We start from the raw sequence: 17,313 nt of genomic DNA on the forward strand, positions 1-17,313 counted from the left end.
AACGTACCTTACTCATGGTTTGAAAGGCAAATGCTATCATTTTCAATGAAAGAGAAAAGAAAGTACACGAAGGTGTGCTAAGAAAATGATACCCTTAAATTTATCAATTCATATTTTCAAATCCTCAGGTTAGAAAGTCAGATAATTCAGCTTTCTACTTAGAGAAAAAATAGTGTCATCATTTGCGAAAAAGTGAAGATAGTCTACCTATCAAAAAGTGTGCTAGTTTCCTGGGTCAAAATCTCTTTTGTTACAGTAGTGCAAACACCACTGATGAGACAGCTGTACATGCAAATCTCCTTATCTCTTCCAGTTATAAGACAGTGTTCCCCTCAAGACCCCCAATTTAGTTCTCAATAACCCTACCACAAAGAATTCATGAAAATATTAACATGCTTTTCATAAGCTGGCATTGATCTACCTGTTTGATACCTCAAATTGCCTGAACATCCCAAGCATTTTCATGCTTTCTCCCTTTACCCACGTTCCTGACTTACTATACGACCACAAAAGAAAAAGAACTAAAATTCAAACACATAGGGACAACTATTAATTTTATAACATTTAAAGGAGTCCATTTTGATCCTAGTTCCTGGACCAATCAGAAACACTTCACGACTGACTTTTTGGATACCATAGTTAATATAAAGCTCTGGTATCATTTATTCCCAGCATTTACCTGAACAAATGAGATATTACTGTTGCACACCTTAGGTAATTTGCTTGGCCCTTCCTCAATCACAATTTATCCTGAACAATTTTGCAATGAAATTTACAAAATTCTTTTTATTAAAAAAAACTACAGAAATGAAACTTAAAAAAATTCTTAGCTAGGGTGGAGATCAGCATGACAATACTGAGGGTAACTAACATCTACTGAGTAGTTACAATAGGCTGGACACTTTATTAGCACTGTGAACAGAACAGTATATTACATCTTGGTAAAGACCTGAGTCTTCAAAGGTCAGCACTTGCCCACTCAATTCTTAACTCTTAAAGAATGCTTCCAGACACAATATTATATATATATATGAATTAGTTCAATTGCCAAAGAAGCTGTTAAGTCCAATTATCATTAACATAAAAAACTGTTAGACCATAAAACCAACCAAATAAAATGAGTGTTACACAGATAATGGATGCATATATGTGTATAGGAAGTTATATACAAGTAAATACACATGCAAGTATAGGTGTAGGCATATACAAGGGAGCTTTCATTTTCTGTATGAATTATTTAAGTTCTCTGTATATATACATATTTGTGTGCTGTATGCATTACCACTGTGGTAGTCACATAATCTGTTGTCAACCTGACATTATTAAGAGCAAAGGGGTAGAATATGGCCTATCAATCAGGTCGCAGTTTGATGACTTCATTTGGAGGAGATGGAGGCGGGGCACACAGAGACTCCTTGTGAGATATTCCTGTTGACAAGAGACAAGGAGCTACACTAAAAAGAGCCAGATCCCTGGAGCTGGAGGAGCCACATGGAGACTCACACCAGTGTTGAGCTGCTTCTACCACCACTGGACCTACAGGACTTTCCACCCACTGGCCTGTGATCATCCTGCATTTAGCATCATTTCATGACTGTGTGAGTTTAAAAAGGAATTTATGGACTAGTATCAGCATATGGGATAATAATGGACTTAAGGACTTGACGTAGGTTGGGCTGAGATGTTTTCTTAATGTAGTATTGCTCTTTGATATAAAGTTTTTCTAACACACGAGTCTCCCTAGATTTGTTTCTCTAATCCACCCACACAAACACAACCACAACCACATATAAAACAAACCACAGTCACATAGGCTTCCTAGACATATACAAATAATTTACAGGTCTGGTTTACTGAATCAAAATGTTTGGGACCATAGTCTCAGGAGACAATTTAGTCAATTACCATAACATAGTTGAATAATAATGCTCTACAGTCAAGTTTGGTGAGTATGATCTGGGGTCTTAAACACTTGAGAGGCCAACTAAGATAAAACTATTGGTCTCTACTCATATAGAACAAAAGAAAATGAAGAAAATCAGAGACTCAAAGAAAAAAAATAATCCGTAGACCTAATAGTCTACTCAAATTATAACTTCTTCAAACTGAAACCAGAAGAACTAGGTGATACCCAGCTACCACTACCAACTCACTAATAAGGCACACAAGAGAAGCTCCTAAAAGAAAGGCAGACAAATATAGGACAAAACTCAAATTCCTAAAATAAGGCCAGACCTATGGATTAATAGTGACTAGAAGAATCCTGAGACTAGCACCGTTCGGGGTCAAACAACCCTTTCACAGGGGTTGCCCAATTCATAACAGCAGCAAAATTACAGTGATGAAGTAGCAACAAAAATAATTTTATGGTTGAGGGGGTCACCACAACATGAGGAACTGTATTAAGGGTCGAGGCATTAGGAAGGTTGAGAATCACTGCCTTAGGTTGAGAATCATTGCCTTAGGAGACCCTTTGAATTTGGAATGGAAGCTATTTCTGCAGGTCACTTTTCTGAAAAAGAATAGAATTGGCTTGTAAACTAAGTAATATCACCCATGAATAATGTGCTCCCTTCCCTTAAACAATTATCTGTATTGAGACCATTTCAACAGTTACTCAAAAGTAAAGATGAGATGTCAAGGAGGGGAGGGGAAGGGAAGCTAGATAAATGGAAACAGAACAAACAGAATGGAAATAATGAGAATGCTGAAACATGATGAAAATCTAACTAATGGCATGAAATAATTTGTATACAAATTGTTAAAAAATCAAAACCAAACTTGCTGTCAATTAGTCAATTCTTACTCAGCAAAACCCTCTAGAACATAGAACTGCTTCATGAAGGCAAACCAATCTATCTTGGAAGAACAGTCAAGACTTTGTTTTACATACTCTGGACATACTGCCAGGAGAGACCAGTCCCTGGAGAAGGGCATCTTGCTTTGTAAAGTGCAGAAGTGGAGAAAAAGAGGAAGGCCCTCAATGAGATACAATTAACACGAGGGCTACAACAATGGGCTCAATGGGCTCAGGCACAGGAACAATTTTAAGGATAGTGCAAAAGGACAACGCAGTGTTTCATTCGATTGTGCATAGGAATATTGAGAGGAAACCAACTAAATGACACCTAACAGCAGCAACCTAATTTGTTCAGTGAACTTATGCCTAAAACATAAAATTTTATTTAAAAAAGCAAACAAAACAAAAAGGTGCTCAGAATATCTTCCTACAGTGATTTTAAACTGAAGTCATGCATAACTACCATTTGTTACTAAGCAACTCCTATGAAACGAGCAATGAACTAGCTGCTAAGATATTAAATATATAAATGAAGACAATGCTACCATGAATGTGTAGAGGGATGATGGGGAGTAAATTCTCAGTAGTAGGGACAGCTCATAAAATCTGGCATGTATGAAGAATGACATATTCAAGGACAAGCCAGTCATTCTGGTGTGGTGCTGCTGGAGAAGGTGGGGGACAGAGGCTGACATGGACAATGATGAATAACCAGTAGTTTAAGAAGGTAAAACAAAATGATCATATCTGGGTTTTAAAAAAATCCTTTGGCAGTAGAGAAAAGAGAGGTTGGAGATTAATTAAGCAGTAATTGGCAACAGTCAAGGCCAGAGATGAAATCAGATTATTAAACATAAACCAAATGAGTGAATGGAAGCAGAACACTGTCAGACATATTAATGCCAGAGGAGGAGTTGCTGTGAGTAAGGGACAGGACTGGGCAGCAGTGTCACGTTTGTTGTGCAAAGGGTTACTATTGGTTGGAATTGACTTGATGCCACCTAACAACAGAACAAGTAAGGTTTTACTATACAGCACATGAATGACAGAGAATAGGACATAGTATATGATTGTGATACAAATCATAGAATGAAGGAAATAAAATCATGATTGCTTGGCCTTTCATGGCAGTAAACTTTCTAACATACAATCTTCCAAATTCAAGTAGATTGATGCCACTCCTTTGAAAACAAAAAAGTGGAGAACGCAATGGTGACTTCAAATTACCTGTTCCAAGCTAACTTCAAATAACCTGTTCCAAGAAACCTGACTAAATCTTGCAACCAGTTTCAATTAAGCTTAGGGCTACAGACCCCACTGAAGGTGAAAGTTGAGCTCTGGCTGGAAACACCTATCTCTCCAGATAGTTGCCAGGACAGCCAACTATGATCCCCATAGGGGCAGGCTTAGGAGCTGCTGTCTCAAGTAACAAACAATAAGCAAGTCCTGGGACATTGGTATGAGTAGAAGAGCCTGCTTTCTTTCCACAATGAAATAATTATAATCATCTATATTTATGTATTTCATGGCCGGGCCCATTATTATATAACAAAGTATCTGCCATCCTTATATTTTCTCATCTAAACAATATTTGATGCTGAGGTTCTAGTACTAAGTTGATCCCTCTGGTACTGGACCATATGAGGTCACTGTGAAGATTAAATCTTAAATCCTTCTGTGAAGAGCTGTTCCTGGTTCAATACACTGGTAGCTACTGTTGTTACAAGGTGATGGCGCCACTTCACTTTCTCAGAGATGTTTGAAAGCAATAACTCAAACCGTAAAATGTGTCTTACGACCAGAACTCTCATTTTGACATAAGCTCCACATTAAATTTTTACATGTGTATGCGCACACACACATCTACACACACTCTGCACATACATTTGTAATTCACTTATTTATGCTAAATAACTGGGCAAAATAAACAGGCTGAATTATAATAAAATCTCATAAATATTAAAAAATTTTTTAATCTAGTATTATTTGCCAAATGCTACTGATATAGAACAGGTAAAAATATTCCATGTAATTTTTATTATGCTGTGATTAACAGAAAATAAAAAACAAAGAGTAAAATGACCCAAGAAAAGATAAAATGTTAAAGTATAGAACTTAAATTTTGAAGGTCCAGAACAAGAGTTCCAATCAAGAAGTAGAAATCAAACGACAGGTTTAGAACAATATGAATGTTCATCAATAGAAAAGATGCTAACCAAGATACCTCTAAGATCAAGTTCAGATAAGTATACCTTGTCACTATTGAGATTCAGAGATTATTTAGCTTTTGGGTCGGATGATTTCCCACTGTGCCCGACAGAAAATATGTTCTTCCACACTACACAGCTGATCTCCAAGAGAGAACAGCAATGGGAATGGTGAAGTAGCTCACCGCTCCATGGCATTCCTATGTTACCAACACCCCACCCCACCCCACACAAAAACAACACACTGCCATTGAGTTCATGCCAACTCATAGTGACCCCATAGGACAGGGTAGAACCACCCCTATGAGTGTCCAAGACCAACTGGTGGTTTTGAATGACTGGCCTTATGGGTTGCCACTATGCCTAAGGCAATAAATATTTACATACATTAGCTAATTTAATAACTGATTCATACAAACACTAATTCTTAAATAAGTGATTGACCAGTATTGTTGCTAGAGCTCTAGTGCCATAGTAGGTAGGTTACATGCTGGGCCACTAATCACACAAGCAGCTGTTTGAAACCACTCCTGGCTCCAAGGGAAAAAGATGAGGCTGTCTACTCCAGCAGAGATATCAAGTCTCAGAAGCCCAAACAGGAAGTACTGCTCTATCTGACAGGGTTAGCAGGTATCAAAATTGACTTCATGGCACTGAGTTTGAAGTTTATTGCTTATAGGAGAGGAACTTGTTGGCATAGTGGTTAAGCGCTGAGCCGCCAACAGAAACAAAGGTCAGCACTCTGAGCATGTAAGATTACAGTGTTGGAAACTCTAAGAGGCAGTTCTGTTCTCTCCCAGTCACTGTGAGTTGGAAGTTTTTTTTTCCTTTTTTAAGAAAACACTTGTGGCTATAATCCCATATGAGAATAGGATTTTCTTTATTATGTTAATGAGGTCACATCAGTATAGGGTGTCTTGAACTATAAACCAAGCTGATTAGACACACAGTGAGAATTAGAAATGCAAGAAGATAAATGCCAAGCCATGTGGAGCTCACCAAGGATCCCAGAAACAGAAGCTGAAAGGGGACAAAATTTAATCAAAGTATAGTCCATATAGTCCACAAAATCTACAGCAATGCTTTCCAAAGTGGGCACTACCACACCCCCTCTGGGGAGTGCTGAAACAATGCAGGGAGCTGCGAAACACTGTATCGTGGAGTATGGGCTATAGCACTAAAGTTTTTCATGGTGTGGGCATAAAATAATTTTTTTCTGAAACAAAACAAAAAAAGGTAGTAGGCCAAATAAGTTTGGAAACCTATGGTCTACACCAGGGGTGCTCAATACGTCGATCAAGATCTACTAGTCGACTGTAAATGTAGTGTGGGTAGATTGCATGGCATTAAAAAAAAGACGTAAGCCTATCATCAATCCCGTCACTTAACTGATATACAGCGCAGCCAATGAGATGCAATCTTAGGTGTCAAATGCATGTGCAAACAACTGCATTACGTGCAGCAAAACTGACAAGCTAAGTTAACGACAATTTTTAGACATTTTTTTGTCTCTTAAGCTTAAGAAAGGGTATTAAAATGAGTGGGGCAGCTGGACCAAGTAAGAAGACAAAAATTACCACTTTCATACGGAATGGGAGATTTTGACACTACAAGCCAACATTCTGAAGTCCAGAGCGCATGAACAGTTCTGGAACTTACTCTCAGAGGGAAAGTACCCAAACATGAGAAAATGTGACTGCATTACTCGGCTCTACTTATTTATGTGAATCAGCCTTTTCCCACATAAAGATAATTAAATCCAAGCACCGTTCCACCATGACTGATGATCATTTGGAAGTGTGCTTGAGGCTGGCTGTCAGCAGCTACTGTCTGGACTGTGCATCCCTGGCTCATTCCATTCAGTGTAAGTCATCAGAGTAAACTCAGGTCATGACAAAAATGTACATAGTTAATTGTGTTGTGCAATGTGGACTCATGCAGTTATGCAAGGTAGATACATTGTACATATAAGGAATTCTCAATGCATTTATGAATTTAATAAATAAAAATGTTTTGCATTTTTCTAGTTGGTAGATCACTTTGACTTGATCATTTTATAAGTAGCTCGCATACTGAAAAAGTGTGAGCAGCCCTGGTCTGCACCATACATATACTGCCTCCTTTTCATAGAAAAAGATACTCAGTTCCCCTCAATTCAAAATGTTTGTATTAAAGCCCACTGTCCAGGATAAAGTATGAAGTAACTGCGTTTGCAGCCCCTGAACTATTCTAGCATTCCCCCTAGGGAGCAAAATGACCCAGTAAGGGTAACAAAGAACTGTACATCCTACTGTGGTGGTTAGTGTTGGGGTCTTAAAAACTTCTGAGCAACTATCTAAGTGCAACTATTGGTCTCCCCTTATCTGAAAACTAGATCTTTCATCTCACTGCCATCCAGCCTGCACTGCTTCATTACAACTCTAGTAGACAGGGTAGAACTGCCCCTCTGGGTCTCCTAGAATCTAACTGCGATAGTTTTTTTTTTTTTTGCGTCAACATGGCACCATAAGATGTGGGTGGAGTTTAGCCTGTTGAAGAGGTCACAGCTTGATGGCCTACGTTGGAGGTGCCACCAAGGTAAATGTCTCTCGACGTGTGCCACTCACTCTGCCTTCACCTTCCTGCAGTTGAATCACTCGGAGGCTTGCATGAGTCCTGGAGATGCATCTACCGCCACTGGATACACCAGGCTTTGCACCCACCAACCTGTGATCTTCCTGCATCATTGCATGTGGCTTTGAGTCTGAAGAGGGATTTATGGCCTAAAATTGGGCTTATGGACTAGTATCAGATTTATGGACTGGGTTGGGATGTTTTCCTTATTTTCAATTACTTCTTGATATAAAGCTCTTTCTTAAACATGAGTGTCCCTGGATTTGTTTCTTTAGTCAACCTGGTCTAACACAATAACTCTTTTACAGGGGTAGACAACACCATTTTTTTCCTGGAGCTGTTGGTGGTTTCAAACTGCTGACTTTGTAGTTAGCAGGCCAATTCATAATCACTATGCCACCAGAATAATGATAATCAAAGATACATGGAAACAATCCAATGGACAAGTGGACTGCAAGAACACCAGTCTTCATAATCCTAAGACCAGAAGAACTATATGATGACTGACTCCCACCACCAACTGCTCTGAAAAGTATTACATTAGATGGTCCGATATAATGGGAGAAAGCTATGGAAGAAAACTCAAAATCATGAAGGAGACCAAGATTGCTGGTCAGACAGCAACTGGTGGAACCAAGGACTATGGGCCTTGACCAACCTTTGGGTCTGGAACAGAATTCACCCCTGAAGTTCAATTTTCAGCCAAACAGTTGGCAGGTCTGTAAGGGGACTATTAACACTACTGAAGTGTGCACACCTTAGAATAACTGACCATTTGGGATCAAGGGAGCAGCATTTACCTGGGGGCAATGTTCAAAGGGGCTAGAGGAATGCAGGAAACAGGGAGGAAGTGATATTGCACTGAGAGGACTTCACAGAAAAGAGACGAAGGAACGTATACCCACTTTGGGTATTTATGTTATAGCAGTACTCAAAAAAAACCCAAAACAAAACAAAATTCAAACTCCATGCCATGAAATCAATGCTGACTCACGGTGACCTTATAGGACAAAGTAGAACTGCCCCTGTCAGTTACCAAGACTTTAACTTTTTGCAGGAGTAGCAACCTCAACTTTCTTCCACAAAACGGCTACTGGTTCAAACTGCTGACCTTGCAGTTAGCAGTACAATGTGTAAACTATAAACCAGCTAAGACACCAGGGCGCCTCAATAGCATCACTAGATCACTTCAATAGATAGCTAGATAACTAAGACACTATCCAGTATCAGGTATTTATCTTTCTCAGCAGATAAAAATGTTATGTAACTGTTACATACAAGGAAGCAGTTATTGGCATTTTTTATGGTGCATCTGGAGGCAGCCAGGTAAGAGACAAAAGTCCTCAAGCTTGAGTATTATACCAAGAGTCCTTATTGCTCTTCTACATGCTTAGGGACAATTTGCCCCATTTTCTAGGCCACAACATTCTCTCTCACACTCCCCACTAGTCCACACAAGAAAGAATGACATTTATACTTGGAATGAAATGCTGAATCAGCATTACCAGCAAGTTGTCATTAATCACGGAACGTCTCTCTATTCCTCCCACTTGAGCTATTGTATCTGGGCAGTCCTGTCTTATGATGCGGACCTTCTGATACTTACTACTTTCCAAAACCCAGGGCAGCTGAAGGGAGGCTAGGGAGCAGGTAGCATCAGTAGGAGATAAGGGATCCAGGGAAAGGATTAGGTTAAAGTTGATCATTTGTGTGAGGTGGGGACGGGACGGGTGTGTGTGTGGGGGGGTGGGGGGTGGAGTGCAGAACTATTATGTCCTTCATAATCAACGATAAAGAGATTAAAATCTGGCAGGGGAATTTTACATGATTAGTATTAGTAATGTATACTTAACAAGTTATGGTGTAATGGATAGATTTTATATGGCCTTTCTAGCCAGTGTCTTTATGCAAAGAAGGTACTTGGATTGGATAAGGTGCATAGCAAGTGTATATAACTAATAAAGGGACTGATTGTCAGTTTTGCCATTCTGCTAAGGGTTAAAATGAGATATCCCAGAGGTAGAAAGGAGAGATCTTACTTAGTAGAACAAGAGGCAAGAATGGAACAAATTCTTTAGTTCCTGCACTGGGACCGTCCAGACTGAGAAAACAGCAAAAACTGTAACACTGGACACAACAAGAGAATGAGAAGCAATAATAAGGAAGCAGCAGCAGTAGAATCAGATCTATAGGAAGGTTTGGTGGGCTTCCCAACCCATGAAAGCTAGGCTTCTTCTGGCAAGAGGCTTAACTAGCCAAGGGAAGTACCTCTAGGTACTTGGTGAGGCTAAGCTACCTGACCAGTGGAATGAGAAATCTATGTACCTTCAGACTGGAAGCTTGCTGCTAGAGTGGGTGCTTCCAGACACGTGTTGCTAGCGGTAAAGAGCTTTGTGACCTTTGACAGCATGGCAGGAGAGCAAAGCCTGCTGGCCCAAGAGGCCAGAGGTGCCAATGACCAGAGAGGCTTGCTGGTGGCACAACTGAGAAGTTGTCCCGATCAAAGAACTGGACTCTGGTTCTGGGTCTTCCCTAATGCTGAACTATAACCTGTCACCTCCTTAATAAACCCCATATATTGTTTATGAGTTCTGTGTAGGCCACTGCAATAAATGATTGAACCCAGGCGAGTAGTAGTGTACTTCATACTATATGCCATGAAAGAGGCAGTTGGTATCAGAATTAGTAAAATGGTTGGACAGGAGGTATGTCTGACTTCCCGACTTATTTTTTATTAAATCACTTTACTGGGGCTCTTATCATAATTCACACATCCATCCATTGTATCAAGCACATTTGTACACATGTTGCCATCATTTTCAAAACATTTTCTACTTGAGCACTTGGTATCAGCTCATCCCCCCATTCGCACTCCTTTGATAATTCACAAATTATTTTTTTTGTCTTACATTGACTGATGTCTCCTTTCACCCACTTTTCTATTGTTCATCCCCCTGGGAGGGGGTTATATTTACATCAATGTGATCAGTTTCCCCTTTCTCCCCCTACCTCCCCCTTCCCCTCCTGGTATCATTACTCTCATTAGTCCCGAGGGGTTTATCTATCCTGGATTCCCTGTGTTTCCAGCTCTTATCTGTACCAGTGTACATGCTCTAGCCTAGCCGGATTTGTAAGGTAGAATTGGGGTCGTGATAGTGGTGGTGGAGGGTAGCATTAAAGAACTAGAGGAGCCCTGGCTTATTGAGGCAGATTTCCCCTCCCTTTCATGAAGAGAGGTCAGACACTGCCATATCATTCTTTTTGGCCACATCATTCTTACACAGGTTCTAAAACTCCTTGAAACTTTGAGATTCTATGACCCAATATTCACAAATTCTCCTCCTCTAGTATTTATCAAATTTATTTGGGCAGTGCTTGCTTTGAGAGAGGTTATAAGATTAAAGAGTAACTGTTAGACCTCAGAGATTAAAATCCAAAAGGAAAGCCCTTAAGATATGGCAACATCCCAGCAGCGAGACACAGGCCACTGTCTCTGTGCTTAGGTTGAGGGAGGGGCTGTTCTATAACAGTTACTGCCCTTGCTATCAATGATCATTTGAACAAGTGGCTCCACCTCATTTTATAAATGAGGGCTCTGTAAGTCAAGGAACCCCCCCCCCAAAAAAAAAACCTCACTGTCCAGCCATAGCAACCCTATAGGGCAGTGGTTCTCAACCTTCCTAATGCCTGGACCCTTTAATACAGTTCCTCATGTTGTGGTGAACCCCACCAAGCAAAAAATTATTTTCATTGCTACTTTATTACTGTAATTTTGCTACTGTTATGAATCCGGGGATCCCTGTGAAAGGGTTATTCAACCCCCCAAAGGGGCCATGACCCACAGGTTGAGAACTGCCCCTGAGTGAGCGACTGTAACTGTTTACCAGAGTAGAAATTAACCCCTTTCTCTCCAGGAGCAGCTGGTGGCTTCCAACTGCCCACCCTGCAGTTAGCAGACCAACTTGTAACCACCATTCTACCAGAGGTCCTTGTAAGCTAACAATCTAAGGTTTCAGAGGCAAGTCTTTCTGCCTCCAGACCCCAAGCTCTTTCCATTAGGCCCATTGCCATTTGACGCCTGGGAGACAAATGTTAATGTTCCACAGTCTTAAAACCTGAGTGTTTTCTTCTTTTTGTAAAGGTTCCGTGTAGGAAAACAAAGTTTCGTGTTCATTATAAATATAACTGCTGAAAGCAAAAAATAAGTAATTTAGTGGTAAAAGACAATATGTAGCTTTTTCACTATCTGTTACTTGCTTGCCTTGGATAGTTAGTTCAAGAAATTTAAAGTGGTGAATTGAACAAGTGACACCAAAAATCCCAGAAAAGGATATAAAAGAAACATTCAAAATAGATTAAACAAATCTTTAGATGAGACTTTATTGATTTAAAAATATAACAGTCATTTCATCTGGAAAATCTGTATTATACTAAAGTCAACAAAAATATTGTTTACCAGACTTTCCAGTAGAGAGCTGATAGTATAAGTAAAGACTTCAAAAGTTCATGGAAAAATGAAATTAAGAAAACGGCAATTTCCCGAGTTTCTTGAAGCTCCCTCCTGGTACGTTGCAAAATCTACATTTAACCTTGGTAAAGCAAAGATTTATAAAGATAAATATTTGAAACTGACAGCTACAGAAACTTCCAAACCACAATTTCCTGAAAATCCACTAAATATTTCTTCCTAGATTTCTGATTTCCTTGTGATATAGAAACAAAAATTTTAATTTCAAGATAATTATGTTAATTTGGTGCTTTGTTTCTTCAGTCAAGTAAATGACATAATTGTAAATGGCTTATTTTCTTTTTTTTATAGATGAGCTCAATTAACGTTCATGCAATTAACTTGTAATTTAATTAATTGTTAAAATTAGCCATCTCATCCTAAAACATACCAACTAGAAATGATAATATAAGTGGGAAAAAAGGGTCATCTTATTCATATTTATATCTCCAAGCAATGTCAATGTTAATAAGCACTTTATAAATGCATCCAAATACAGCAGACATTTTATTGCTGGTGCTGCTATTCGGACTGTAAAAATGTATACGTTAATGAGCAACAACTTAGTTATGATTGATATCATAAATTACTAACAATTCATTCACTCATTAGTGTCAGACACTCAGCTAAGTGTTATAAAGCTAATGGTAGGCAAAATGACTCCTTTTATTTACATTGTAAAGAGGCAAAATGGATATGTCAATGAATCAATCACATAAGGAATTTCTATTTACAAAGTAAGATAAAAGTTATTATGGGTCTCTTGCTGCAGCGCTGAGAGCGGGATCGCCCGGGAGCTCGCCTGGAAGCCGGAAGCCAGGGATTGCATTAAGAAAATGGCAGACAAGCCAGACATGGGAGAAATTGCCAGCTTCGATAAGGCCAAGCTGAAGAAAACGGAGACGCAGGAGAAGAACACCCTGCCGACCAAAGAGACCATTGAGCAGGAGAAGCGGAGTGAAATCTCCTAATCCGGGAGGATTCGCCCCCCACCCCCTCCATCGTCCACCAGACTGAGGTGGAGGAAGAGTCACCTGCAAGATGGACACAAGCGACAAGCTGCACTGTGAACCCACCGGCCTCCGGGTCTCCGAAGGGACTATCAAATTCTCCGGTCTGCCCTGGGATACTATAGAAAATTATTTGTATGATTTGTATGATTAATGAAAATAAAACACACCTTGTGGCAAAAAAAAGTTATTATGAAGTGAAGAATGCAGAATGCAGGGAGGCCTTTCCTCAGGAAGATATGTTGGAGGTAAGAGCTACAGGACCAAGATATGGGTGCATATAAGTATGGGGTGGGGGTTTGCCTTTGAGCACTCTAGTTTGTGGGAATAGCATGTGCAAAGGGCCTGCACACAAAGTAAGCCACACTATTAAGGAGATGAAGGGCAGTGTGTCTACAACAGAGATAAGGAAATGAGGTAAGCTTTCAAGCGTATTTAGAGAACAGGAAAAGGGCTCTACCATTACAAGTTCTTAAGCGGCTTCAACATTGTAATATATGGAAAAGAGCTTTATAAATTGCAAAACATCTATTTTTGTTCTAGTCCCTACACTCCACATTGTCTAAAATATTCATTGCCTATATTATTTAAAGGAGCCCTGGTGTAGTGGTTATGTTGGGCTGCTAACTATAAGGTCAGCAGTTTCAAACCACCTGCCGCTCCTCAGGAGAAAGACCAGGCTTTCTAAAAGAGCAGTTCTACTCCATCCTATGGGTTCCCTGTGAGTCGGAACTGACCCATTGGGAGTAAGAGGTGTTTTAGAGGGTTACATAGTAGTTAAAAGTGCTTGGCTGCCAACCTAAACGTCAGCAGTTAGAAACCATGTTATTGTGGGAGAAATGTGGCAGTCAGCTTTTGTAATTATTGCAGCCTTGAAAACCTTATGGAACAGTTCTTCTGATTTGATGGTAGTGAATAATATCACTTAATTCAATGTTTGCACTAAACAAGTGTTTTATAAAAACAAAAATTTACTGAGTTCTTTGGTGGAACTATTGGGTAAATAAATGTTGAACTGCTAACTATAGGCTCATGGTTCAAACCTACCAACCTCTGAGGGAGAACAATGAGGCTATCTGTTCCTATGAAAAATTACAGCCTTGGAAATCCAATACAGGGTTGTTATGAATGGGAATCAACTCAATGGCAGTTGTTTGGGTTTTACCATATGCCAAGCAGTTTTATTTACATCAACTCATTTAAACCTCAATTTTAGAAAGTTCTGTCATCATGTAGAGAACACAGACTTAGGAGTCTGTTTCTAAAAGGTCAGTCTTTAAAAAAGACCCCTATAAAGCAGTTCTACTGTGTACATGCACACACAGAGCAAGAAATGAAAATAATAGAACTTGTGTATAGCATCATATTCACAAATATTTGAGGACACCAATTGGTGTTGCGGTCATCTTTGTTTTCCCAGCCTAGTCCATAGTGCCCAAGGTACTAGTGGAGTTCAGCAAATATTTGATGAAGATAGCTGTATGAAGCTGACAAAGGATCTGGATCTCCAAGTAACTGTACTTTTCGGAGGCTTTCTCCTCCAAGCCATGTATTTACCAGCGGTTCATTTCACGGTTGGATTTTACGTGGCTCTCTTCTTTTTTATGATTAAATTGAAGTTGTTTTTCACTGCTTTTGTCATTTGACTGAAAAAACTAAAAGCACAGAGCTACTCCCGTCTAGCCTCCAGACACAACCTTACTGGTTCCCAGTCACTCCAAATGTTTTCTCTCTCAGCCTTTCTGCTTGCTGTTGTGCTGTCTGGTGCGGTTCCGTCTTCATCTCTTCAGAAGGGCCTTGCTGGACCATCTCATCTAATTGAGCTGCCCCAGGCCTTCTGGACTACACCTCATCATTTCAAAATAAAAAAAATGCTTCTCTTTTCACTTCCGAAACTCCCTTCAAAGGGCAGGGGCTGCATTCAGCAGCTTTTCCAGATAGATCCCAATGCTTAAAGCCAAGTAAACCTGTATTTAATGATCCAAAGAGAAAAGAATCACTGCAGCCGGTTTCAAGGCCGCAACACTTAAGCTTTTCACTCCAGGGGGCCTTACATTCTAACAATAACACCCTTTTTACGTATCTGTGAAAGGCGTGGACTCCATTTTCTGAGTTGAACCTGTCACACAATCATGGGACAGAAGGCCCTGCCGGACAAGGACACTGTCTATTAAGTGGGGCCTCAGAATCAGGATTCACCCGCGTGGCAGGCCGGCGCCCTGCCCGGGGTCGAGCTCTGGAAACCAACCCCCTCCCCAAGCCGCAGCGCGGGGGAAGCAGGGTGCCCCGCACCTTCATGACTATTGTTCTGCAGACTGGGCCAGACCGAGGTCCGGGCTGCAGGAGGCCTCCCGCCAGGCCAAGTGCCCGGCGCCCCGCCCCCGCCCCGAGCGTGGCGCCCCGCCCCGCCCCGGCCCCACCCCCACGTGGCGCCCCGGCCCCTCTCCCACCCTGTCAGGACTCGGCTGCACGGAACCGCCCCCTCCGGCCCAGGCCAATCCACAGGACCCCCGATGGGCGGTGCTACAGCCCCGGCCATCCAAGCGGTACACCCATTGGTCGGCTCAGCCGTCGCTCAGGAGGCCTCCCCCCCAGTCCCGCCCTCCTCCTCTAACTCTACCCTCCCTTTGGAAAAAACGGCGGTTGGGCCGCGGTGGCTGCCAACGGCAAGCGGGAAGCTGGAGTGGCGAGGAGCCTGGGAGCGACGGAAGGAGGGACTTCGGGGAGACTGAGGAGGTGGAGGAAAACCCGGCCCCGCCGGAGCCATCTCCGGCGAGAACAAAATGGCGGCGCTGGCCGAACGCCAACAGTGAGGCGGGGCCGCGGCCATTCTCCCTCCGCCCCCCACCCTCGCGCCGGCCCGGCCGGTCAGGGGGAGCCCGCTCGTTTCGCCCGGGCGGGGAGGGGAGGGGAGCGGGCCGGCCCACTATGCAAAGCGTCCGGCGCCGCCGCCGCCGCCGCCCCGTGGCAAAGGTAAAAGGGTCGGGTTCAGCGGCCGCCGTCGCGGCGCCTCCATGTCCGCGCGCTAGGCCCGCCCCCTCCGCCGCCAGCCCGAGCCCGCCCCGACCTTTTTTCAATTTTACCTCAAGATTTGGCGCCAAAGCGACCTCGAAGCTGGTCCCGTGTCTGCGGCGGGCGGCCCCCGGCGCGGAGGGCAGGCGCGGGGAGGCCGGGCTCCCGGCGTTGGCGGCTGGCGGGAGCCCCGGGGGCCGCGGGCTCACAGGGGAGCTGGCGGAGACCAAGCGCCGAGGTGGGAGCGGGGCGGCGGAGGCGGGCTCGGGGGCGCCGCCGGGGTCGCGGGGAAGGGGGGGTTTGTTATTGTTTTTGTCAGTGAAAGGTCAGAGTTCGTGACCCCGGTGCCGCCGCCGCCGCCGCCCGCGCGCTGGTAGGAGGAGGGCGAATGTTCTTCTTCCTCTTCCCAGCGCCAGCCTCGCCGCAGCCGCGGGGGGCGGGCGAGCACGCGATTGGCTGAGGCGCGCGCGCGCACCGGAACGCCGCGGCCGGCGCTCAGGCCCTTACGGCCCGCCGCCCGGGGCCCGGCTCGCCGCCCGCTGTCCGCCCGCCGCCGCCGCCGCGCTCGCCGGCCTGGGACGCTCGGGCTCTTCGCCGAGCCGGCGGCGCGCACGCGCGGCCCGCATCCTCGGCCCGGCGGAGACTGGGTGGGCAGAGAAACCTGTCCCCACCTGGGACCGTTATCTCTCTGCCAGCCAGCCCCGCCCGGGGATGGCGAGCCGTCGAGGCCCGGTGGGGACGGGGCGCGCCCCCGGGACAGTCCCCGCCCATCGCCGCCCCCGGCCCGGGGTGGTGGCTGGGAGGAGCGGGGCACCCTGGATGGCAGGAGGGATCCTCGCAGCTGGAGGACCACACACACACCTTAAGTCGGAGATAGGTGGGTCCTGGGTGGCTGTGAAATCTTGCCTTTGGCTTTATTCAGGGCTTGCGGGTTCCAGGGTGCGCTGATGTCGCCGTTGAAGTGCAAACGCCAAGCTGTATTTATGATCTTAATTAACATACGACCCGGGTTGGGTTTAATTGCGGGATGCCCTCTCCCTCGAGGTTTGGAAACTGCAAACGGTGACCACAAAATTGTATGCAAAGCAACTTTTGACAGAAATTGCTTAAATTGTATAAAGAAAATGGCCTCCCTTGACCTTAGGGAGCTTGCTCTTTGCCGAT

The 17,313-nt window shown here is 43.4% G+C and overlaps 2 protein-coding genes across 4 annotated transcripts in view; one reads left to right on the plus strand and one right to left on the minus strand.

The window, feature by feature from the left end:
• NR2C2 (nuclear receptor subfamily 2 group C member 2) overlaps positions 1-16,609 on the minus strand; it is a 98,306-nt gene extending 81,697 nt beyond the window's left edge. For 2 of the 3 annotated variants that reach the window (XM_075550073.1, XM_075550071.1), the window contains exon 1: positions 16,221-16,609. The gene's annotated coding sequence lies outside the window, so the exon portion shown is untranslated. The remainder of the gene's footprint in view (positions 1-16,220) is intronic. The other variant, XM_075550072.1, reaches the window with a different exon arrangement.
• On the plus strand, positions 12,889-13,271 carry LOC142448976 (thymosin beta-10). The gene has a single exon (XM_075550762.1). It carries the CDS (start codon positions 12,964-12,966, stop codon positions 13,096-13,098), a length of 135 nt encoding a protein of 44 aa, XP_075406877.1. The 5' UTR covers positions 12,889-12,963; the 3' UTR covers positions 13,099-13,271.
• Positions 16,610-17,313: the final 704 nt, after the last annotated feature.

Source organism: Tenrec ecaudatus, chromosome 5 (assembly GCF_050624435.1).
Source record: "Tenrec ecaudatus isolate mTenEca1 chromosome 5, mTenEca1.hap1, whole genome shotgun sequence".
In the NCBI taxonomy this organism is placed as follows: Eukaryota; Metazoa; Chordata; class Mammalia; order Afrosoricida; family Tenrecidae; genus Tenrec; species Tenrec ecaudatus.

Bases quoted from the DNA above. Each gene is read 5' to 3' on its own strand.
- LOC142448976 (XM_075550762.1), top strand. From the start codon at position 12,964: ATGGCAGACAAGCCAGACATGGGAGAAATTGCCAGCTTCGATAAGGCC.